Raw genomic sequence first — 25,652 nt, 5'->3', positions numbered from 1 at the left:
AACCATCTCACAACATTTCTGTATCTATATCTGCATGTGTGCGTGCGTCTTATTTTGGTGATCCCAACGCTGAAAAAATAAATCACATAGCAGTTGCTCATGTACTTCTTTTTTGCTCAAAGTATTACGTCCGTATTGGAAATGGGGGATTAAATCCATTCACAGCTAAAAGGATCAGTGAAATGCCCGTCCATGAACTTTTCGTGTTTGAGTGCATCGTGTTGCGCAACAGATAGCATGAGTACTTCTGGAACGACGAGCGGAGCTGGCATGTAGCGCCCTGCGCGAGAGGACTCTGATCTACACTCCCTCTGGAAACCCTGTACTCCTTCAAAGAGCGTGTAAGTGAACGAGGCAAGTCGACGTCACTTCGTTCGTTCGTTCGTTCGTTCGTTGGTGGAGTGTTATTGCCGAGACGTCATTTCGTGACGTTCGCAGTTCCGTTGGGAAGGCCAATTAGACGACTCGTGATGTAAACAACAAGAACAGACCTCTCCCTGTTTGTGAACAAATGACGTCATACTGTTCGACAGCGCCACCAATTTGGTAGAGTTGAACTAGAGTCACTCAATAGGGGTACAGAGTATCGCATTCCTTTTTCCGCGCCGGAGTCGCCGTTCGGTGTCCTCGATTGGGCAGACCGTGTCACGTGGTTTCTCCTTCCATGTTGAGTCCCCTCCATCCAAAACCGGTTTCCTCAGTTGCGAGCTGACTCGGCTACGCGCAATTCTCCGTGGGAGAAGGGGGAAATTGGCGTCCCATTGCTAAGCAACGCAGCCGTGCAGGACCCAAGATGGCGGTCTCGCTCGCCAGCGTGACTCAGTTTTGCTATCCCTATTTAGTGACTCTAAGTTGAACTACGCTCGAAGCTAGGGCGAACAAGGTCGCACCCAACAGCCACGGTCTTGAGGGGTAGACAGACTGAAACCGAAACAAAACGGAAGAGGAGGGCTGTCTACCAACGTCATGATGACGTTTCGGGTTGGTGTTTGTGAGTCTCGTAGGCTACTGGAAACAGGTATATTCTGTACTCAATGCTCATTATTTCGAATACACTCGCAACACAGGAAGAATACTAAGTGCGCGCTGATTGTGAGCTGTTAAATGAGGAGTTTCACTATGGTGGGCCCGCCATAGTTTGACGTCAAAATGACGAATGGATACGTCGTAATGACGAAATGTCCCATCTGCCAATGAAGATAGCGTATGGATTTTTATGATGGATTTCTCGAAGTGACTGTGTAGCCTCTGTTTCGTAAAGTTTCGTTTTTCGAGCGTTTGCTATAATTTGTGTGTTTGATCACGTTGATGCGCTGATTCTGTTCCTGTCACCTTGTATGGCGGTATTAGCAAAAGTTTCCGCTACTACAGAATATGCGTATGATATGCGTCCCGGCGAGGTGTATCCCTACGCGTCACAGCCAAGTTGGAGCTCCCCTCGTACCGCGTTGATTGGACAAAGAAATGCGGGAAGGGGCAGTTCCCGCAATATATTTCCTTTAATTAATTGGATGTATTGGGGGTGACGTACCCTTGATGATTCGGAGGAAGGAAAGAGGAACCTCCAAATTGGCACCTTTATTCACGTTTTAATTACAAACTGCGCTGAATATAGTCCAATTGCCGGGAGTAGACATCTTTACTAGTTTGAACCGCACCGGCTTTCAACAAACATAACAAAATACAGTTAACGTTTCGGGTCCCATTCGGGTCCCATCATCAGAATGACGCTGTCCTGGTCGTCACCGGGTATTTACGTAGAAGAGGAGCGTAGCATTCTGGGAGGGGGCCTGGTTGTCGATTGAAGAAAATTGATTGAAAGAAAACAAAAGAAGCTATCAATCGACAGCGCCGGGGGCGCAGCGGTAACGCGTGCGCTTGGAGACTGGGAGGTCCGCGGTTCGAATCCGCGGGCCGGCTGTGCCGTCTGGGGTTTTTCCTGGGTTTCCCTCAGATGTGTAATAGGCGTATGCCGGCACAGTTCCCCTGAAGTCTGCCCATGGACGCAGCTATCCTCCCCCCGAGCGGATTCCGCTCGGTCTTCCACTTCACCCTTTCCTTTCCTCCTCTCCACTACCTTTCCCTTCCCGAGAAACATGCCGCCTAATCAGGCAGGCAACCCTCTCGGGTTCCTCCCAACGACACTCCTCCTCCTCCTCGCAAGAAGTTGGAAGTGATTGCTGAACTCAGAGTCTTGAAGCGAGGTTCTCAGGGCTACTACAAAAGCCGTTTTTCTTCCAATTTATTAAATAACCATCGTCACAACAACAACAACAAACAGATTGCACGGTCTCATCCTCAATGCGATCTCTTGCAGGTTACTCCGAAAAATGTTTCTCTGTTTGAAATGTTTAGCATATCTCGATGTATTTGACGTGCATGATTGCAGATGCATTTCCTTTCAAATAAACAGATCGTGTACCACCGATTATTTTGTGTGATGTCTTCTGCATTGAGATTCATCAGGGGAGGGGATTATAAATTGGACAGTGCTGAAATAAGGGTGCTAAACCAGTATTCCTCACTATGAAATAGTTATTATCTCCAAAATTCACTCAGTACACTTCGTTCCTTCAGCCATTAAAGTATCCCATCTTAATATAGGCGGACCTACACATTCAAGGATCGTGGAAGGGCCCGGAAAAAAATGTCACGTGGAGTAGAAATTAAGATTACAGGCCCTATATGGGAATCAGGTAGGGTTTGTTTATTGCGGGAATGTCTTTTCAATGGGAGATCTAGTCGATGATTTTGCAGGATGTCCCGGTTCCCAGGGTGCTGTGTAAGTATTATGTCATTGAGAACAAATTTTCTTGGAATGTACTGTCCAGTGGAATGAGGTAAATCCGACATGCGCTTTCAGTTTCTGGCAAAAAAAAGTGAGGTATACTTGGCAAATTTCGGCGTTAAATTCAGAAAACGGAATTTCTCACGACTTAAGGTCTGATAAAAGTGCTCGGGAGTCATGGTAAAGGCATCCCCGAAATATATAGCGTTGATTCCATAATCTTCAGACAAGTTGATGTTCTAATACATTTTTTTAATACGTTAGATGAAACAGGCTGCATGTGCGGTCCATACTCCTTTGTGGCACAGTGGGGTACAATGTCTGGACAACGACAGTATACCCACGCAGAACCATACTAGACCATCAGACCAAACGTTTACCGAACTTTCAGCTTCAAGTCAATGGTCAACAACTCGGAAGAGTAACACATCACAGGTTCCATGGGGTCATCGTGGACAGATCTCTGTCCTGGTCATCCGAAGTTCAACGCATAAAGGAGAAAGCTACATCCGTCGTTAATGTCATGCGCTACATCGCAGGCAGTCGATGGGGAGCGTCTCGGACGGCTATGCTCTGCGTATCATTCCCGATCAAGCGTGCGGATTACCCTCCTCAAAGGCGACAGGCGACAAAGGCGACAGGCGAACCTTCCTAAATGATGTGGTGAAGCCTCTCGCACATGCGCAATGGTCTCGAGACGTTCCATCAAGAGTTCTGATGCGTGAAGTGGACCCTGACTTTGGCTTCACCATGCCTTCTCGTGTGCCTCGCCATTTTGCGTCGCTGATACACAGGCTTCGTCTTGGGGTTGCATTCACCCCTCATTTCAAGCATCTGATCGGCCGCTCTGACTCGATGCTCTGCTCTCGCTGTGCTGTTTTGGCGGATACCAAGCATGTACTCCTCGACTGCCATCTATACACCTCCCAAAGAGCAGCTCTACAGTGTCGCCTGCAGTCGATCACGGCCGCACCATTCACATTGGCAACCATTCTCGGCCCTTGGTCTAACCAGACTGACCATCGCCAAGTTCTTGAGTATTTCAAGATTTTTCTCCGGGACACTGGTCTCCTCTCTACCCTATGATCTGCCTGCGTACCTGTGTGCTGTGTGTGTGTTTTTGTGTGCTGTGGTTTTGCCTACCGTTCTGATGTCTTCCTGACTGCACTGACTATCCCTATTTAGCATCCTTCATCACCTCATCATCAGGACACATCACATCCTGCCCCATTTGCCGTGGTGTAGTGGGCCGCACCTTACGTGGCGAGTTTCCCCATTCATTATCATTAACTTATTTGTTGTTGTTGTTTTTGTAATGTCGAAGGCCGTAGTCCACGCAGAACGCACGTTTGGCACTAAAAACGCTGCCAGCCATGGAGGGGGGGATATTTTTTAAATTCTGTGTTAGCGCCGCGAAGCAACTGTGGCTATGAGCGGCGTACAGATGTGGACATATGGAGAGAGGACAGCAGGAAGTTGTTTGTTGTTGTTGTTTGCTATGCTCTGTCTGCATCATTCACTAATTCGTCAGATGTTGGCGTACTCCCTGCCACATCTACAAGGCCTGTGTCCCACCTCAGAATCTATCCTCGAGAGTGTGGTTGCAAGGAGCCTAAAAGTGTGCTTGGGGGTTCATCGGTCAGCTTCTAACCAGCTCACAGTTGCAGAAGCGAAGGAACCTCCGGTACCAGCTCTAAGAGTTCAGGAATCACTTCATCACTTCATCCGACTGTCAACGCGTCATCGTCGGCACCACCTTGTTGAAGCAATTAATAAGAGAGATAATTCCACTTTTCACCAGGCCATTCTGCCATACCGAGGCATCTCACCATCATATAAACGCATTCCAGCATCGCCTTTGCCATGGTGGGGTGTTGTGCCTCTCAGAGTCAATACAGAAGTTCCAGGCCTTTCGTCGATGAAGTCCTCACCTCCTTGCATGCAGCGACAGCTGAGCTTGGAACCGATCCAACGTCTGGATGATCGCACGGCGGTATATGCGGATGGCTTCACAATATCTACAGGATCCGCCTGTGCCTTCGTTGTACCAGCGTCGAATACTGCGCGCAGTGCTCGACTATCGCATCGTACTTCATCGACAGCAGCAGAGCTACACGCTCTTCTTCTAGCCATAGAGCATATCTCGTGCGCGGCAGTGATTTCCCCAGAAATTCACTGCTTGGGGGGGGGGGGGGGGTGCCGAGCTTTCAAGGGGGGGGTATGTTTGGTGAAGGTTCCACTTACGGAATATTTGTTAGACACGGAAAGAATCGTAGGACAATGGTGACATATCTGCACAGCTTTCCCGTTTTATTTGTACATGTTATTACGTTAGAACACAGTACAGTATAATACAGATTCATTATGAACGGCATTTCAACATTAAGATGCATAATCACACGACCGACAAAGAAAAAAGACTAGCACCTTGTCTCACGAAGCTCAATGAATACCTACTAACCAACGGTGAAAACCTTAGACGAAAAAAGCAGAATACCTTGCGCAAATGGTTCTTGGTGATCCACATTGAGTTTCCGTGCCCGCACGCATTTTTGCTCCTATATGCGCGCAATATATGCATTGAACAGTCACTTACAAATGATTTTGGACAAATGCATGGTACGATCATCTGCATGACTGGTCCTACAGCCAAAGTTTGACAGTACGGATGTAATTCGCTGCGCCGGACTCACTACCATAACGTGTTGGTAGCTGAGCTGGGTGGGGTCACCTGAGAAATTACAGGGGGGGGGGGTGCTGCAAAAATGCAGGGAGGGTGTGCGCCTGGTGCGCGCCTTCCCAGGAAAAATTGGTGATTTTCTGTGATTCTAAAGCCGCTTTACAGACCCTTATGACACCTGGTACACACCACCTCTCAGCTCCAGTACTGAATGACATGCTAGTAGCGCACCAAAAAGCAGTGATCGCTGGCCATGACATGATTTTCCGGTGGATACCTGGCCACTGTGGGATCACCGGACATGACGCGGCCGATCACAACGCCGGGAATGCACATGGAAATAGTACATTCCGCAGTGCTTACTTCACGAAGGCGGGCGCCAAGAATGCTTTAAAGTCTCTGAGCCATAAGCTGTCAAAAGATCAATGGTTTTGTGGCGAGGCTGGATCTTCCCTTCTGCACCCGGTTGACCCCGAACTAGCCCTGGTCCTCCCAACATCCATGCCACGGCAGCTTACGTCACTGTTTCACAGGCTCCGGCTCAATGTACCATACAGTGCAAGACTCCTGTACAGGCTTGGGAAGGCGGACTCTCCTAATTGTCCAGTCTGTGGCTCAATCGAAGACGTCGAACATATTATAGTTATGTGCCCAAGATACTCTGAGTGTCGTGACAGACTTGCAGCCGCGTTAGGCCGGGTTAACAATCGACCCTTCGGAGTGCAGAAGGTGCTGGGCCCATGGCCAACGAGCACTCAACTACCAGCTTTGCGAGCCGTTACACAGTTTTTAAGGGACACCAAGCTGTTAGACGGGCTAAGACCCTGTCTGTGGCGTTCATCGCCGCTTCGCGACATCTCCAGTGGGTGTGGGTGGATGTGTCTGGCATTCCTTTCCATAGGTGATCTGGGGTAGCCGGCCCTCGTGATGAGGGCTACAATCCCCACTTTTTCTTTCAATCATCATCATCATCATCAACCACCAGACCATACCAGACCGTGAACCATGGTGCTATTGTTTGACGACTGCTTTTACTGGCGACCAAGAAAGAGAAACTGCACAGGGATGAACACAATTTCTGAACGTCGCCTTCGTATATGAGCGTACTTGTGGAACGTAAAGTAGCCACATTGACCGTGAACAATCTGCTGCGGAATTTCATTTCGAACACGCTCGATTTCAGCGTCTATTGCGATCGATTTCCTTCGTCGATGACGAGAGAGGGCTACGGAGAAAAATGCTTCATGAAATGAAGCGTGGCGTCCTTGAGCATGTCGCTTTCCCGAAACATTGTCGCCGTGCTCGCTTGCGCTGCAAGCGTCTACGGAGCGTTGCAGGGTTAGGGTTATTCCTTTTCTTGCTTTTCTTTTAGTTCCGTGTTAGCGTCGCGAAGCAACTGTGGCTATGAGTTGCGTACAGACTTCGAGGGATGGAGAGAGGACATCAGGAAGGAGTGGGAGACAGGGGTGGGGGGTTAGTTTGCGTCCTGGGCCGATTTCAGGGGGAACTGTTCTGACATTCGCCTGGAGAGTCTTCGGAAAACCCAGGGAAAACCTCAGACAGCACAGCCGGTGGTAGGATTCGAACCCACCATCTCCCAGTCTTCAGCACGACCTTGGCTACCACCAACGACCGGATCCTTTCACCCGCTGGGCCGGGTGATTGTCTGGACGGGCGGATGGTGTAGGTCTTGCGTGATGATGCCCATGAAAAACAGTATGATCCCAATAATCATGCAGTAATATAAGGTTCGGCGCTTGCAAATTCATGGACATTGTTTCCCATAACCTCTCACTGACTTTTAAAGGACTATACCGATGTCACGAGAAACTCTCAGCATTCTGTAACGTTGTACCGTGTACTCATTATTTTCATTACAAGATGAGATCGGGTGCGGATCTAGTGGGATTCGAATCTCCTGCCTCCCCCCCTCAAATTTCTGTCGATGCATAGAGTTCTAATTGACCTTAGGTTGTGTAGGGTAAGACTCTGTCCAAGGCAAGGGCCTCCCCCTCTCAGAATAATCTTGGATCCGCCCCTGGATGAGAGTATTGAGTTTGAGTTCATTAATTTTCATTTGAATGACATTACATGTATCCACACACACATACATATGGATACAAAGCTACATATAACAAAACAGGGGATGATGGGAGGGGGGAGAGGGAAAGCTGCGTGAACAGCTCGACTGTTCATCAATGCAGAAAAGCATACTCGAGCAAATGCACATGAGCACTCAAAATACTCTGGTCGAGTACACCATTCCACCAAGCTTGCCTGTGGAATCGCAGTTGTTGGCAGCATGAGGGATCGTCGTCAACGCTAAAGCATTGCTACCGCATCCTTGTCGTTCCTTGTCCCTTGTGCAATTCCTCGTCTCGACGGACCTCTTCGACACTCTGTGATGCTCTTCGTGTGCTTGTCTTTCACACTTTCGCACTTCATTGAGTATTTCCCACTCTCGTCTGGGCATATGTGCCTCACAAAGTGTATAGATTTGCATAGTTTTTCGAAATAACTGCCACCGTGACCAAGTTGGACTCGAGCGAGACCATCTCAACCAAGCTGCCCTTCACTGTAACTGAAGCAAGGGCTTTCAGATTTTCAGCAGCAGCCCTTGACTTTCACTATCAAGTCGAATGCCCCACCTCCAATGTGACGCATGCTTTTGATAAATTTCCCGACTTTCTTCGCTAGCGGAAGAAGGAAATCTACCCGTGACACACCCGAAGGCAGAGTCACGGAGAACGCTAAAGGCCGACTGGCCATAAGTCAGAGGCGGCTCAACCGCCGACGGTATACACTTTGCAGACCTCACATTGTGCACCAAGAAAACACAAGAAATGGACAAACACTTACCTAAGCGAAGCAAAAGAACAGAAAATTACCGATCAAGGCAGGAGCGAGCAGAAATTTTAGGAAAAAATCTTCCCTGGAACAGCACCGCAAGCGATACTGCCCCATACCATACCATACCATACCATACCATACCATACCATACCATAGCATACAATTACACCTTAGGACTTGCGCAGCGGACGCACGGCACTGCCGATCTCTCTTGAACGGCTCGTGTCGTGACACTTTGATTTTACGGGTGTTTCACGGAAATCGTCCAGTCAGGTCGAGAAAGAATAACCGGGCGTCTCTTGCGGTTGCTTTTTGCTGATCAGCTGATTGCGGCTGATCTTTCGTCACCCCTGTGTGTGAGCCAGGCGGATGAACACGTGACTGGCAGCCGGGTAGCTAATTGAAGGAGTTCATCGCTGCGCTACTCCGCGAAAGAAATATGTAAACTGAAACCACTGATCTCTATAGGATATGGCTGGGTCGCGCATAGGGTGCGCGAGAGCAAGACAACCGGCCGCCATGTTGGTGTGCATGCCCTAAACAGTCGCCGCAGCGATCATGCCAGCTTATCGCAATTACGGCTGCAGCAACCGTACGGGCAAAAAGGCTGGGCCTAACTTTTCACAGCTGAGTCATTCGTTATCAAGGAATAAATTGGCATTCATTCTGTACATTAATTTGACCATTCTGAAATGTAGTTTGAGTGCATAATATGCTACGAAGAACATGTTACGTGACACCTGCAAAGATGTCATGAGTTCTTCATGCATTACCATCCCGGTACACGGTGTTCTCTGCCAAAGGAAGTGCACAGCCCATCTCTTGAATCAGCTTCGCGCACAAGTTCAGTATTAAGTCATGATCAGACCAAGAGGATCACCCTTCGTGTATTGGTATTCCTTCCTCATATTGAGTGGTGACAGAGAACTTGTGTCTCCGTTGCGGTGGTGTGCTGTGACTGTGCTCCTTTGTGTCTGAGCTTTGTTATTAGCTTGTTGCAATGACTGTCATAATAATAATAATACTTTGTTGAATGCCATGTTATTTGTAACAGTATTTAAGACAAAAGTGATCTCCCAATACATGTTCCCTCACAGCGCCCTAGACATACTGAATAAATGGGTGCAGAACCTACGTAGAAAAAACTAGACACCGACAGAAGCCCCACAAAGTTTAATTACCACAGCACCTCCAAAAAGTCAAAAGCATATGTGCCACATCAAATTTTAAAAGGTATTCAGGTTAGTATATAATTCCTTGTATTAACTGTTATATCTTTACAGTATAGACTCTCAGTAATTAAAACTAGGGGGGTTCCTGTTTGAATTAATAGGCATGCGCATCTAAATATGTGCCGTAAGAAAAAGATTATGTAGTGGGAGCGCACTTCTCTGGCAAGAATACCAGTGTTGTGGGCTACTAACGTTGCTTACATCTATACTCTTGATCACATTCATGCTGCCGTAGGTTTACTTTCGGCCCCTCGGAGCTCTCTGTAGTCGCCTTAGCTGCAGAAGGTGTGCCCTGTCAGCATGTCAACTCCTTGCAAAAGTGCCGACATATTAAAGAATATGACACAGTTTGGAAGATTTCACATTCTGGAAATTTGCAATGGCAGAGCCTGTCAGAGTGACACATAGTGGAAGTGGAGTTGCGGTGGCAGTTTCTTCAGGGTATAAGAACATTTTAGAAGGGAATGGAAAGCTTGAAATTAACAAGAGTATTGTTCGTAATTACTTTCTAATACACTGCACACATAGGCAGCAAATCAAAAATTTAAAGATCAGCATGCATAGAAAAATAAAAGGAGGGCATTTGCTATTCATTGCTCATTCCAACCTAAAATTGGATTCAACCGTTTTACATAATGCACCCGTACGTTGTCATTTCTGAAACAAAAGTATTGTCTTGTGACCTCCTAGCACGTTCACTGTGTCTTGAAATGCATAATCGCAATAAATAAATGTTGAACTTGAAAAATGCATATTCTCTTTATTCATCGAGCATAACATCTCGCAGCTTGTTTACAACATCATATTTTGTTACATCTTTGTCGGACAGAACGCATAACCAAGAAAGCCCCTTTCCACTAAACATGACGTTCAACATGATTGGTATCATTTTACAGACAGCGTACACCAGGGTCATAATCGCAACTGTCGCAAGCTCCACGTGATGGTTTCGGGACATTTGATCGAACGTCGTTTGGCCGAAAGCCGTTTGATCGAACGCGGGACATTTGGTCGAAAGCCATTTGATCGAACACCGTTTGATGGAAACGGCAGCGGTCGTGCGGCAGCGTTGAAATTTTAATAATGTATTATTCATATTTGTAGTTAACTGACCACTGGTTAGGAGAAAGAACAGTTTTAGTTTATAACGTACATCACCATTACTTATTTGTTGTGGTTTAGTTTATTTACTTTGCGCCTATATGTGCAAGTGAATCTAAATTTGGTTCTTCCAACATACATGTAACCGAAGAAGTCCTTCGAAACCTAGACAATATAAGCCAGGGAGCAGATCTTTGTACTTTTTCTTTTTTTATGGCGTGGATGTGTAGGTATCTCAGACTGCAGATGCATACTCTAAACAAGGTTCAACTAAGGTTGTATATGGCTGTTAATATATTTATTTTATACTATGGCGAAATTTCCTTCTTAGCATTCACAGACTTCGAGTGCCTTTCGCGCCCATATCACTATCCCATTTCGGATCGTTCCCTTTAAATTTGTCGCCAGCAATGAAAAGGGTGCCCAGAAGAAACAGACTATTGGCTGCTCCCAACTTCTGGCCATTTTCTTCAATATGTGTCCTACTGGTTCGCGGGATGCTTCCGCATTGTTCTATTCAATTCAATTCGATTCAATTTAATTCAATATTATTTTCCTTTAGGATGGGAGAGAGTAAAAAGCCAGAAGGCTGTGCTGTTCTTGGATGACAAAGGTCTGCAAATAACCAGTGGTCTACCCTCTTTAGCTGAAAAAAAAAAGCAAGAAACAAACAAAAAAGCAGAGGACACTGATTGCCTGCTCCGTATGCTCGAGTCAGAAGTTACAGAAAAAGAGGTGCTAAGGACACGCTGAGAGATTTGAACTCCCTTCGAACAAACGTCTTTCGAACAAACGGCGTCGATCAACCGGCTTTCGACCAAGCGGCGTTCGATGAAACGCCGTCGACCAAAAGCGGCGTTCGACCAAACGGCGTTCGACCAAATGGGCGGACACCCCACGTGAGCCTGCTGTAGTCAACAGACCATACATATGTAGTGCAAGAGAGACCTTGCACATTAAAATGGAAGGAGGGCGACACAGTTGATGCAAAGTGTGTAAAAAAAAAAAAAAGAACAACTCCCATTAGAAGACCTTGAGGCTAAAGAGAAATGGTGCTAACCGCGAAAAGTGTCATAGAAGACCTCCAGAAAAATTTATGTAATTAAGAAACACAGACATCAGTACAGTACTATCTGAATCCACATGGTTAGTTTATGGCTGCATAATATCTGTATTGCTGGAATGTTGAATCTAGATGTCCTCACCCGTAGGGTTGCGTACCAGGCGAAGGCTGCTCCACTGTTTGTCAAGTCGCCACCGGTGTATCAGTATTTGTTGCTCTGTAAATGTCTGTCTCGCGATACACACTTGATGACTGCGCAGAGCGATGTTGTTCCTTGAAAATTTTGTGTAGTTTTTAACTCCATATTTTCTTTTTTTTTTTTACATGGGGAGTAATGTGCGCGAGCTCTGCAACCGTATGCGTTTGCGTGTGTTTGTAGTACGCGTGTGTGTGTGTATGTAAAAAAAATTTCTTCCCTCCAAAGGTGATTTTTCTAGTTCTCTCCTCTAAAAATGCCTACGCCTAGGTGTGATTTAATACCATGATGGTACTCGTACAGACCCTCACAGGGGTATAGAGCTGTACCCCTACGGGTAATGCATATAGCCCTTTCTCTAGGACTATTTTTGATACCTGTAAGCGGGGTATAAAATAATACCTAAGAAGGGCTAAGTTATTGAGCAGGCGATCTATACCTCTAAAGGTATAGATTTTTCTCTGAGTGTGGATGGTACCCCACGTCCCTATGCAGCTTTGCTCTCACGCTATAGTTCTACACAGCAAAAGCATAGGAGTACGCGAGAAGGACATTCAACCTGGCACTACTGCACCAGGCAACAATCAGAACAAATCAAGAATAAAATAAAAACTAACTGGTGTACTGTAGAAAGAGGTAACATTTCTGTGTGTTGGAGTACACACGGAGCATGAAAACGGTTAGGAGCAACTGAGGTTTATTTGAACAAGAACTTTCGTGCAAGAGGCTGCACTTCTTCAGGTTACACAACTAACTGCGACACAAGTATATATAGACCGTTTACAGTAGAATTATCCGGGCGCCGCCATCTTAGCGCACGTCACCTTGCGCGACAATGCTTGCCTTCGCTTTCGGCTGCCTGTTGGCACGGCGCACGTAGTATTGCGGTGCAACGCAGAGACGTTTTCCCCGATTTTCAACTGTTTGCAATGAATTCTGGGTGGAAGGATGACACGAGGCTTTGGCCGGAGCTTAAACCGTCACGTGAGTGCGTTTTTTTATATATTATAATTTAAGTTGCATTTGCTTGATTTAGGGTGATATTTTTGCCCTCGTGCGTCCTACATGATCGGCCCCACTATGCTTGGGTTACTACACATTTCGGCGTTCTTTTTTGTGTTTTTTTTTCTTTGGTTGCGCATACGTTACGTTATGGATACGTTCATAATGTAATATCGTAAGATATGAAATCTTGCTTTTTATCGCAAGAGTTGTGGTGCAACAACTACCTGAGGAAGATATGCATGTATAAGGGCTGTTATGTTTTCGTTATGAAGTATCATACTTTTATTGTTGATTTCAGATGTATACAACTACATGATCAACGAGATAGAGGGAGACGGAAAGCCTGCGCCGAACTACAAGAGGGTTTGCAAAGGGAACGAACGTGTTTGACAGTGGCCATGTCGGTGTAGTACTGTGCCAGTGCAACGATGGTGTATGCATTTTAATGGCTGACATCAAGTCGACACAAACAGTGAGCAGAAAGTGTAGTGCAGAGATTCGCTTCGGGTGCACTTTGGCGACAACCGACAACATGCACCTGTAGAGCGGGTTTGAGCAGCAGGTGCAGTCATATCTATGCACTGCCCATCAAGGTTGTAGATGCGACAAACAAGGGGCTCACGAGTGCTTCGTGCACTGACAAGGCATGTACATGGAACCGTTCTACTGCAAGGAACGTGACCCCTCCTACTCTGGAGGAAGTTTATTCTCACAAGCAACAGTCAACGCCTACAGCAGAGGTTGGGGCTCACACGAAGAAGTGCTGCGCCACTTTGAAGACTGCATTACTCACCCTCGCTGACTTTCCCGGTTCGAAATCCTTCCTCTGAAGATTCGATACCCACCGTTGTCGGTTCAGCTTGTTTTTCCCTCCTCTCTGCTGGGTTTCCAACCTCCTTTCGTCGGACTGACAAAGATTGCGCTGAAAAATTCATCGTGCGCTATCCCGTGGGAGCTCCGTAGAGCATGATGTTTTACGATGGGATAGCTCCTGAATATCCCTGTCAATTATCTGTACACTACTGTACTGTGATTTGAGTAAATTAGACACGCTCTTCACATTGGTGGGGTAAAAAAGTTACCTTTACTTGGCACATTTCCGACTTAAGCTCGCAAAAATTTACATAACTTACGTTACACGACATTCAGTCAGGAGGTGGCAAAAACCCAGTAGGAAATGCCGTTGACCGCGTGATTCTAGGTGGAGTAGTTATTTTATTATAATTCAATGGCACGTTTTCTGGGACACACTGTATAGAGATGGGGCTGCAAAAGTCGTCACGGCAAGATTTTGAAAGCATATACACGTGTGTGATTTGGATCGTGCATCCCTGGGGATCAGGTACGACAAACAGAATAAGACTAATCGAGGTCCATATAGGAGCATGTTGCTTTATTTAAAAAAAAAACATCTGCCCTTTTTGTGTGAACACTACGAACACAAACGAACAACAAAACATTAGGCTCATAATGGTAACGCGATCGTGTGTCTTATAGTCATTGTTTTTGTTTATTATATACGTCTCCAACTAACAAAAAGTGCCAGCGTCTCACATGAGGCAATACGCAGGGTGGCGGTTCCTGCTGTTCGCGAAGCGATGCAACATTACGCGGCTCACCTCGTATTCGTTCCTGGAAAACCAGACAAACAAAGTGCGTTCTTTCTGTTTGCAACTTATTGAACTAGTTCAACGATCGCAACTTCCACTCGCACTGCACCTGCACGTCCCCATTCCCTTTTGGAGGAGTGCTGACTAGAGCCCTGCACCATACGCGGATGGAAGCGGTTATCCGCGGATATCCGCAAGATACTTGCGGATTCGGATAAAAATTTAGCACTTTCTGTGGTGTGCGGAGCGGATGCGGAAGGCTCGACGTCGGATGCGGTTGCGAAAGCAGCGGATCGGTAGCGGATCGGATGCGGATATACCGCGTGCTGTAATCTTTCCACCAACAATTTATTGGTATTGCGCGCCGAGAGCGAGCGCATGCTCGGGTACTCCTTTGAGCGTGCACGGCCAAGACGGGAGAGGAGGCATTCTGGCGTCTCGAACCACGCGAGCACCGGCGAGGTAGCGTTCCACGCGTTCCAGAAGTCTCTCTATATCGCGTTTGTTGAACGGTTGTTGAAAAGTTTTACTTTGCTTGTCGTCGACAGTCCTTCCGTGAGAGCACGGAGGCATCCGAAATGATACCAACATGCGGTATTTACGCGTCATTCGAAACGTGCGGATCTTGCGGATCGGATGGTGCGTTTTGTTCAGCGGATCGGATGCGGATGTAAACTGTTGTGCATGCTGCGGATGCGGTTCGGACGCGGATAACGTGTGCGCGGATGCGGGTCGGATGCGGATGCCAAAAATCTCATCCGCGCAGGGCTCTAGTGCTGACCTCAATCCACACGCGAGTTCCCGATTTCGTTGCACTGCGTGTCTTCGCCGTGCAATCGAAAAGAATCGAAGAAAGTTCACTGGCGGCAGACTGATCAGACGACCAATGTTTCCGACGCCATGTTCTGTAAAAAAAAAGAAAAGAAAAAAACAAAGGCAGCCGTTTCTGATGCGCATGCGTCTCTCGGCAGAACAACGCGCGCGAAAGGAGCCCGCCGTCACCTTGACAATTGTCGGTGTCGGATCGCAGCCGAGGTCACTTGCGAGCCCTAGGAGTGGACGCAACGTACAACGTCACATCGTGACGGAGGTGTCCGTCATTTCTCACGCGTCTTCCACAAGAGTAGGAGAGAGCTCTCCGCACTCGTGAGAATCAATCGACTGCTGCGCGTGATATTTTTCTGCTACGCTCATATTTCTTGCGTGAAAACGTTATTTAGTGATCGGACATTCCATCACGATCAAAAACTAACTTTTTTTTCTCGGTCTTAGACTGCTCCTTTAAAGCTTTCTGTGGAACGAAGATTTGCCAGGAATGAGCTTTGATCACAAATGACTCAGTACTTTGTACTAAATTGATAGTCTGATTGGTGAACGATAAATAGTACTCATTATGGCAAAAGCTACACGCAAGGTCTCCCCCCAAAACGATAAACTGCCTTCACGATAAACTGCCTTCACGATAAACTGCCATCTGTAGCCAGGAAACTTGGTACACTGAAAGAAAACCATTGCCACATTGTGCGTTTAGTGCGGCAACCCTTTTCAGTGTTTCTGTCAGAGCACGCCGCCAGAAATGTGCATGGCCCTAGCTGTTCAGATAAAAAACTGGAGTGCAATACCACGTATTTGTAAGGAGGCAATTTTAAATTGCATATTAGCCCACCCAGGTGGAGAGTTTCCCCATTCGTCATCAGCACTGTATTTATTGTTTTTGTTGCATATTAGAATTTTTCTGCATATAAGCGGTTAATATTAAACAACTAAATGACATTACATGCACATTTAATTCGAGTAGTTTCGTGGGTGTATCTGATACGAAGTTTATATTTTCAAGCGTCGGGCAGAGACCAGGTGGATATCAAAGACCCTCGTGCGAGTCTATTGGATTAAACATCGCTCGTATTAAGCGTGATGACTGGTGAGGTTCTTAAATGCTGGGGAAAATACTTTAAAGATCACTAAAAAATGTATACGAATGTTTTTGTTTTACATATTCGTGAGCCGCAAACCATCAGCTGCCCTGCTGATGTGCGACTCGAGACTTCGGGACTGACTTCCTCCAGACGACAGACCTCATGAACAAATTATGAGTTGACCTTTCATGTCATCTACACTTCACCCCACCCTCGTCATCTTATATATGGTTTTGCTTCATCATATTTTTGTGTTATGAAATAGCAAGCCGACCTTTTGTCGGGCTGACCTTTCCGAAATAAACGTATACCCCCCCCCCCCCTGCGGCTACGCCTTTTCAACCGTAAATGAGATAGCTAATCTTCTCTTCCGGAAAAGACAGAGGTCCGCTTACATCAGGAACGTGGAAGAAATTCCTTAGTGGCGTCCTTAGTAGCTTCCGTAGTGCTTTGGGCACATACGACTATTCTCAATGTTGCTCGTGCGTACAGCTCTGACCAACCTACTCAGGACAGCGCTGAGGAATTTCCTGAACGTTCGTGCAAGCATCAGGCCCGGTACTCAACAGGATATTTTCCGTTGCCGTGTGTCGGTGGGCAGAAATCTCTTTCGGTTGGTGTCGTTCTCCGAAAAGGCATTTAGAGTGCCCGTATGTATAACGGGGTATGAGAAAGTATACTCGATGTTATCATACAACATTGCCTATTGTCGTCGTGCTGGTGAAAATAAATTGCATGATACGGCGACTGCGTCGTCGTTGTTGCCCATGTGTTTGTCACTGGAAAGCCGCCATCGCACTGTCAGGGCTAACGTTTCAGAAAAATATCTCTCGCTGTTCATTCTACTTCTGACAGCTGAACGCACTTGCAGCTGGCTTGAAATTTGTCATTGGTATGGGAGTACGCACGTGGAAGTACCTTCAAGTTGATATTGTCGTTTTATACTGCTTGGAGGCGCAAACCGTTAAGCAAATTAATATCTTTTGTCATCTTTGGCTTTAATCTGTCTCATCCTTCTTTCACCGTTTGTTGGCCTATCCTTTACTTCCCAGTTATTTTCTGTTCTTTTTCTATTTATTTTATTCTTCTTTCTTCATCTTCATTAATTTTCTTTTTGTTGCGGAATAGCAAGCCGACGTCCCGTTTGGCTGACCTTTCCCCCGTTTTTTTTTTCCTTTCGTCTAATAAATATATCCCCCCTTTGTTGAAGGGGGATATATTTATTATTATTTTTAACCTTGATAATCTTGATATGTTTTTTTGACCTTGATATGTATCACCGATAAATTTCAGTGAATTATTCATGTGCATCCGATGCGGAAGATGTTAAAGGATAACTTACTCAGTCCATACTCAGTCTTGCCGCTTTGAGTTCAAATGAAGTTTTGCGTTCGCGCTGATATAAGCAGTTCGTGATGTACATGTTATTTAAACAACAGGCAACAAAAACAACGTAATAATACTATTTGATTAAATCCGCATGCAGTTTGGGCTGCCCATTAGGAATCAGTGCGAAACGACTGTCGCTTTATTGCCCACGGGAATCAATGACGTAGACTTCGAGGAAGCAGCATCAGCGACACCAAGAAAACTTTCGCTGCCGTTCTCTGTTTTCGTGGTAATATTGCCGCGAAGAATCATCACGATGGATATGATCGATTATCGAACGGCCTCGTTGTTACAGTGTCTCGACAGCGTGGGTGAAGTCTATCGCTTTGGCTGACTGACTGACTGACGTCTGCATGGCGCCCACGCAGGTGGTGTATTTGTTAGACGCATTACTCTCATGGACGTTATTAACGTAATCTATCTATTTGCTCCAATAGAGTAAAATGATACGTGACACGCTATCAATATCTGTCAAGCCGTATTCGATGATACGTCTGTCATGGTTGTCTTATTTGGAATGACCTTCGTTGCTCCACATATTTTCATTTATGGTTTCGGCTTAAGGAATCCGCCACTTGCGAAAAAGACACGGCGCATGCGCACATCCCCTCTCCCTCGTGCTTCCCGCCGGGTTTCGAATTGGCTGGAGAACAAACGCCATTTCGCCGCTGCTGCAAGCTTTTACGGCTGTACGAATTATTATGTGCAGGGCAAGAAGTTGTGTTTTTTTAGGTTTCCGTGCGATATGTTATGTCGTCAAAAACCCGAATCGTGGGTTCCGGCTATGAAAAGACTGGAAGAATTGCGAGACATGACAGCATTTCCAGCCATCCAGGAAACAAACGAATTTGCCCAAAGCTTTTCGCAAGCTTCCCAACACAAGATTAGTACTCGATGCGACTGAAGTCAGAATCCAGAGGCACAGAGACAAACTTTTTCGCGTTATCAACATTACAACACATATAAATCAGTTGTTGACTGTGACCCAGAAGGTTACATCAGCCTTGTTTCCCGGCTTTGGGGTTGGTCCATATCTGACGTGGACATAATGCAGAGTAGAGGATTGTTAGGTCGCCTCGAAGATGGTGATGCCATATTGGTAGATAAGCGCTTCAATGTTTCGTGTCTCCCCCAAGGAATTGAAGTGTACAGTCCACTATAAGTAGGGCGAGAGGAGAAGCCCAAATATCCAAGAGGAGTGTTCAAAGTACAACAGAAATTGCTAGTGCAAGAGTGCATGTTGAACGCGTGATCCGACGTGTCAAAGAATTACACATTCTTGATCGGGCCTTTCCCATCAGCATGGTGGACATTGCTGAGCAGATATTTTATGTATGCTGTTACCTTAGTAATTTCGAAATATCCTTAATAAATGCGGCCTAACGCGACACAGGGAAGGAATTAAACAGACACAGAGTGTATGGGGCCGGTTGGTACATATCCTATAGCAAGGCCTAGGAGAAGGAATTAAACAACTGTGCATGTATTACCGTATTCATAATGTAACCTGTGAAGTTACCCTATGATGAACAAAGTAATGAGTCAGTCTTCATTGAGAACAGCATCCAGGAAAAATGTTTGTAGCACTATATGCATTTACTACATTCATTATCAGCACTGACTATACACATTATATACATTCTGTACATACATTATATTATCACACCATACATTACTACATATTAAGACTATACGAATAAGACTAAGACATTAAGGCTATATGTATTATACTCATTCACTATATATGCGCTACAAGTTACAATATATACATTCATTTCGCACTTCACGACTGGAACCTTCTTAGGCGGAGCTTCAACTCCCTGATACTGTCTACGACATAGTACCCATTTATATACTTTTTGTGTGGGCCAAGGCTCCCAGGCGGCGAATGCGTTTGGTTAGAACTTGGATGAGAGCATGCTAAAAAAAAAAATACTGTCCACCCGAACTCCAAGAACGGAAACTGGATGCCGTCCTCCTCGATCATGGGCAGAAATGCTCACTCTCCTCGATCAGAACGACAAACACCCAAAGAAACAGTCAACAAGACGGCAAGAAACAAACGGCGATATTTCAAGAGCGTTCTAACCGAACACTCTCGGACGAAGGGAGCACTATAGTTCCTTCCGCGTCCAACAGACGGCGCCAGTTTCTCCGCAAGTGGTGGATTGTATGTGGGCCTTCTCTCGAAACTCCAGAGCCGATTCATGATTAATTTAGCTTTCCAGATGTAATAGGTGTCTCACACGGGCACGAAGAATGAGATTATCGTTTGACGTTATTCCGACCTCGAATGCCGTTACTCGCGAATCTCTTGCCACGCGTCCATTTTTTTTAAGGACATTAGACGCCGATGATCGGCCCACTCACTAAGGTAAACGACATGTGATTGATATAGCTCACTTGGTGGCCAGGCTAGAAAGGAAGGACGAATAATAAATGAGCGCCCCCCAGTTGATTCCTGGCAGCCGCTCAGCACGGACCCTTGTTCTGTCCCGCTAGTTCTACAAATTTGGTGACCCGAACTCAGCGCACCTCATGAGCGAACCTCAGACCCCCCAGACCGCTCACGGAGACGGAGTTAGCCCTCACGATGGAGGTTCCGGCATGACATCGTCCACTCCAGCTCCGACAATTTCCACGACTACGGCCCTACGACTCCCGTCGTTTTGGATCAAGAATTCAAAGACCTGGTTTCGACAAGTCGAAGCGCTCTTCCAGGCCCGTCGCATCCAGAACCAGATGACCAAGTACTGTGAAGTGCTGCCGCTTATCCCCCCGGAGCTCATCGACGACATTGATGACGTTCTTTCGTCGATACTGCCTGACAACGCGTATGATACGTTGAAATCTACCATTGTCTCGCGCACGACGGTTTCGGAGCGAGCGAGGATACAGTAGCTCCTTACGAGTGAGGAGCTTGGTGACCGCCGTCCGTCGCAGCTCCTGCATCGGATGAGACAGCTCCTGGGAGATCGATCAGACGACCACTCCGCGATCCTCCGCGAGCTCTTCCTCAACCGACTTCCGCAAGATGCACGACTCATCTTGGCTGGGAACGACGATGTCGCCTTAGACCGTTTGGCCGACCTCGCTGACCGCATCACAGATTATGCTTCAGCCGGCCTGGCAACAGTGCATTCCCCTACCGCCGCGCCGCCTCCGGCGACTAGCAAACTGGAAGGTGCCATCGCCCGTTTGGCGGGAGAGATGGAAAAAATGTCGACGCAACTGGCTGATCTGCAAGCAAGTTTCCACGGCCAAACTCGCAGGCCCCGATCGAGCAGTCGCCGACGCCCCCGCGCATCGTCGCAGCAGCGTACCCAGAGCCCCCAGTATTGCTGGTATCACCGACACTTCAAACACCGTTCCACGCGTTGCCAAGCCCCCTGCAGTTTGCAGAAAAACTCTACGGCCGGTCAGTAATGGCGATAACCGACCAAGGCCCCCGACCTGCCCGCCTTCTGTATGTCAGGGATCGAATCGGGAACCACCGTTTCCTTGTGGACACTGGTGCACAAGTCAGCGTTATACCCGCAAAACCTTCCGACAAGAAAGTTCGTCCGGGTCTAACGCCAGCACTGCAAGCTGCGAACAGGTCCACCATAAGCACATACGGTCTACGTTTCCTCACTCTCGATATCGGCTTACGCAGGACGTTCAGGTGGCTCTTCGTGGTTGCCGACGTAGAGCACCCGATTCTTGGGGCAGATTTCTTACATTTCCACAATCTCGACGTCAGCATAAGGCAGCGCCGCCTGCGGGACAATATCACGAACCTCGTTACCGTCGCTTCAGTCTCTAGAGCACAGTCTGCTGGTATTTGCACATTACCAACTTCATACCAACATACCAACTTCACGCTACGAGAAGATCTTGGCATCATTCCCGGAACTCGTGAAGCCATGCAACCTTTCCGCACCAGTGAAACATAATGTCACGCACCGCGTCGAGACAACAGGTCCACCGGTCACGGCACGCTTACGACGTCTTTCCGGCGAACGCCTGGCCATAGCTCGTCGTGAATTTGAGCACATGCTGGCCCTGGGAATTATACGACCGTCCGCCAGTAATTGGGCTTCGCCACTACATATGGTTCCCAAGGAGGAGGCCAATGACTGGAGGCCATGTGGTGACTACAGAGCCCTGAATGCGAGCACAATCCCTGATCGATATCCTCTACCACACATTCATGATTTTTCTGAGCTATTAGCGGGAGCTACTACGTTTTCCAAGGTGGACTTAGTTAAAGCCTACCATCAGGTCCCGATGGAGGCTGAGCATATCCCGAAGACTACCATCACAACTCCCTTTGGATTGTTTGAGTACGTCCGAATGCCATTTGGCCTGCGGAACTCTGCTCAAACTTTCCAGCGTTTCATCAACGAAGTAACCCGCGGACTGGACTTTGTGGTAGCCTACATTGACGACCTCCTTGTCTTCAGCTCATCCCCCGAGCAGCATAAACACCATTTACGTCAACTCTTCAGTCGACTCCAAGAAAATGGCCTTGTTGTCAATGCACAAAAGTGCACATTCGGAGTGTCGGAACTCGAATTTCTCGGGCATCACATTTCCGCCGCAGGTATCCGCCCTCTGGACCACAAGGTCAAAGCCGTCACAGACTTTCCCAGACCCACTACTGTTCGGCAGCTCCGCCGTTTCCTCGGCCTTATCAATTTCCACCGCCGTTTTATCGCCAATTGCGCAGACATCCTTCGGCCTCTCACCGACTTTCTCAGAGCAAAAGCCATCGGCAGCCATTCTCTGGTCGGAGACTGCGGACGCTGCTTTTGCAACTGTCAAACAGGCGCTCGCGGATGCCGCTCTGCTCGTTCATCCGCAACACGATGCGCCCACCCGGCTCATGGTCGACGCTTCAGGATCCGCTGTCAGCGCTGTGCTACAGCAGTGTACATTCGACATATGGCACCCAGTGGCGTACTTCTCCCAACGGCTTAAAGGGACCGAAAAGTGAAAAATAACCCCCATATTTTCGCCCACTGTCGTGCACAACATCGTTGTTTGATAAGACACAGAAAGCATTACTTCTCAATTCGGCATATTATTTACGTATAAATATTTTGAAGATCGCCGGAACATGGACGGTGCTGCCAGCGAACGGCGAAAAAGAGCAACTTGGGTTTCGGGTCCAGGGCTCCCAGGGATTGGTCAACCCTTACCACGTGAGAGTTAACTTTGTAGAGAACAAAGTTGACGCACATTATCTTACAGCTAAACGCCATTTTAAAAATGATGCTCACTTCCATAGCTTTTACGTTAATAAAGCATTCATCTACTTCGCCGCTACGAGCTACGATCCGCCGCGCCATCTGCAAGGCCATCCGTGTTATCGCGTTTATTGTTTACGTCGTGGGTGGTCATGTTGGTCGCGCGAAGCAGAAACCAGAAAGTATAAGTGAATGACATGTTCGTGGCTGTTGTGTCAATTATTCGAGAGACCTACATATGCCTGGTGTAGTTTTGGTGTTGGGGGATGCAAAATCATGTTCGTTCACCATCGGCGGCTGGCGTTTTCTACCACAAGATTCAACAGGAGAGTGCGCGAAAACGAATGTGGTTCGAAACACTCGGTTATTAGATGTAGTAGTCGTGTCGTGTGTGCTGAGCTCATTTTGCTGCCGATGACTACGAATATCCCGTAGAAGGCGAATTGCGAAGACGTAACGAAGCACACTGATGCTCAGTAGCCAGTGATTTTGGTTCACCGAGGTGACGAGTTCAACACAACGTCTTAGGTACGTACACTGTAAACTTTTTCACACCTTTAAAGGTGTGCGCTATGAACATTCAACCTGGTTGCGTAACATTGCATCTCCAGGATGATGTTTTACAAAATTTGGAAAGCATTACTAAAGATCAAGTGTCGGTGCAAATCTTGCTTTCATTATGTCTTGGATATCGTAGGTACGAGCTAATGCATATATGCATCGCTATCGATAATCGAGCACGCGCAAGTGTCTACAATACTGTTGAACAATGTTGAGATGTTGCAAGACTGAATTTTCGGAGGACAGACAACACTCGAGTAAAGAAAATTTGTGCGAAACCGTGCTCCATTATGATGTTACCAAAATTACACCTAAAAAGGCGTGCGCCATGCACGTTGTTACACCTTTAAAGGTGTGAAAAGATTTAGAGTGTACAGGCGTCACACATGTATAAATTATAATATAGCGATGACGTATTCCATTTAACTTATGTTATCCTGCTTGTCCCGTACTCAACATTCTCAACATCAACAAATTTAATTTTAGGGGCCTTCCAGTGTTGAAGTAGCGCAAGACTGCTTCGTGTGTGTGTGTGATCCAGGCACTCAAGTTGACATGACAGCAATAGCTGAAAGCAGGTATGCAAAGTCCACAGACGGAAGCACTACATTTGTTACGTGTTGCAGACTGTGTGACATTTTTTTGAGTCTTTGGAAGGGTGCAGAACATTAGTACGACGTCAACAATAGGAGAAGAAACTGATCAGTACTACTATAGCTTGTTTGAAGGCTACAAGAATACTTCCTGTTGAGGTGTAGTTATGACTAAGGAACGCTCATTAGTTTTCTAAAGATGCATCCTCTACACTTGAATGCCCAATGAAACAGCGAACGTTCATTGTCTTTGAAGCCCCACTACTGGAATTGTTCAATGTCTGTAAGAGCTGTAGCGAGCCATGCAAGGGTACCACATCATATTGGTCCGAAATTTGCAGAGTTCCCCTATCTCGGACGCAACTGTCATTTCTCTTTATTACTCTTCCGATCCTACCTTCTCAGAGATTAGTGTGGTTCACCATACACTGCATGGGCAATGCCTTTCTCTACTCATGCTTTCGGTTTCTTGTTCTGTTGAATAAATCTTCACTTGAGTTCGCAGCCATCACGCCGTCTACTGTGTCCGCCCCTCATCTATGTTGATATGCTGTAACGCTATAGCACATCAACATGCCAACAACCTAGCAACACTACAAACAACCTTGCCTAGTCCTACTTTTGGATGGGAACTACACGATGTGGTAACATCCACATATATAAAGTTTTAGTCGTCGGAGATTTGCTGTTTTTGTACAACCTTCATTGTATATTTCTTTTGTCTCACTTAGCATGCCTGAAGAAATGTTATCTTCATAAAGAAGACAGGTCATTGTTTGATCTGCAGCATTATTGTTCCTGTAATCTTTTCACCAACAGAGAATACAGAAGTGAACAAATGGTAAAATATAAAATATAACTAGCTTGTTAAATTCAAAAGCAAAAGACAAAACTGTTTATAAGTCTCTTGTTTATTTTGTTGCAGGTTTTACAACTCTATCAAGCACGTCAAAACATCAGAGGGCAGGAAGTCCTAATCTGTTTCCTAAATCCCTGGACAATAAAAAAGAAATATATAGTTTGAGTTGTGACAAAACGTCGCTTCTGCTCTTATATTATATTTCAATCAAATGTTACGATGCATTTGTAGTGTACACTGAAGCCAGTTTCAATTTGCAGGGCTGTCAAAAGTACTTTACAAAAGTACGAGTACATCTCAATTACAGTAACAGAGAACTTATGCAATAAATTATTTAGCGATTTTGAAGTACTATGCACACCAATGGTCCATGGTTAACTTTGAACCCAGATCAAGGGTTAATAATAATTTAAGTCAGCCCTCAAGTCCTCCTTTACAAATGTTAGTTGGTGACGTGATAATGAATCAGTTACATGTACTCCGTTTTGCAAAACAGAGTTAATTAACTGTTAAATCCCAATCTTGGTTCAAATATTAATTGACATTTGGAAACGTGGTCACTAAGAAGTATACTAAAA

The 25,652-nt window shown here is 46.4% G+C and overlaps 2 protein-coding genes across 2 annotated transcripts in view; both read left to right on the top strand.

Moving 5' to 3' along the window:
• The window catches only part of LOC135378282 (atrial natriuretic peptide receptor 2-like), a 765,968-nt gene that overhangs the window by 77,870 nt on the left and 662,446 nt on the right, over nt 1–25,652 (top strand). The window lies entirely within an intron of this gene.
• LOC135397561 (uncharacterized) lies at nt 20,786–21,256 on the top strand. The gene has a single exon (XM_064629195.1). It carries the CDS (start codon nt 20,786–20,788, stop codon nt 21,254–21,256), a length of 471 nt encoding a protein of 156 aa, XP_064485265.1.

Source organism: Ornithodoros turicata, chromosome 1 (genome assembly GCF_037126465.1).
Source record: "Ornithodoros turicata isolate Travis chromosome 1, ASM3712646v1, whole genome shotgun sequence".
Taxonomy (NCBI): Eukaryota; Metazoa; Arthropoda; class Arachnida; order Ixodida; family Argasidae; genus Ornithodoros; species Ornithodoros turicata.
Note: the sequence above shows the minus strand (reverse complement) of the source record. Positions and strands in the feature narration are given on the sequence as shown.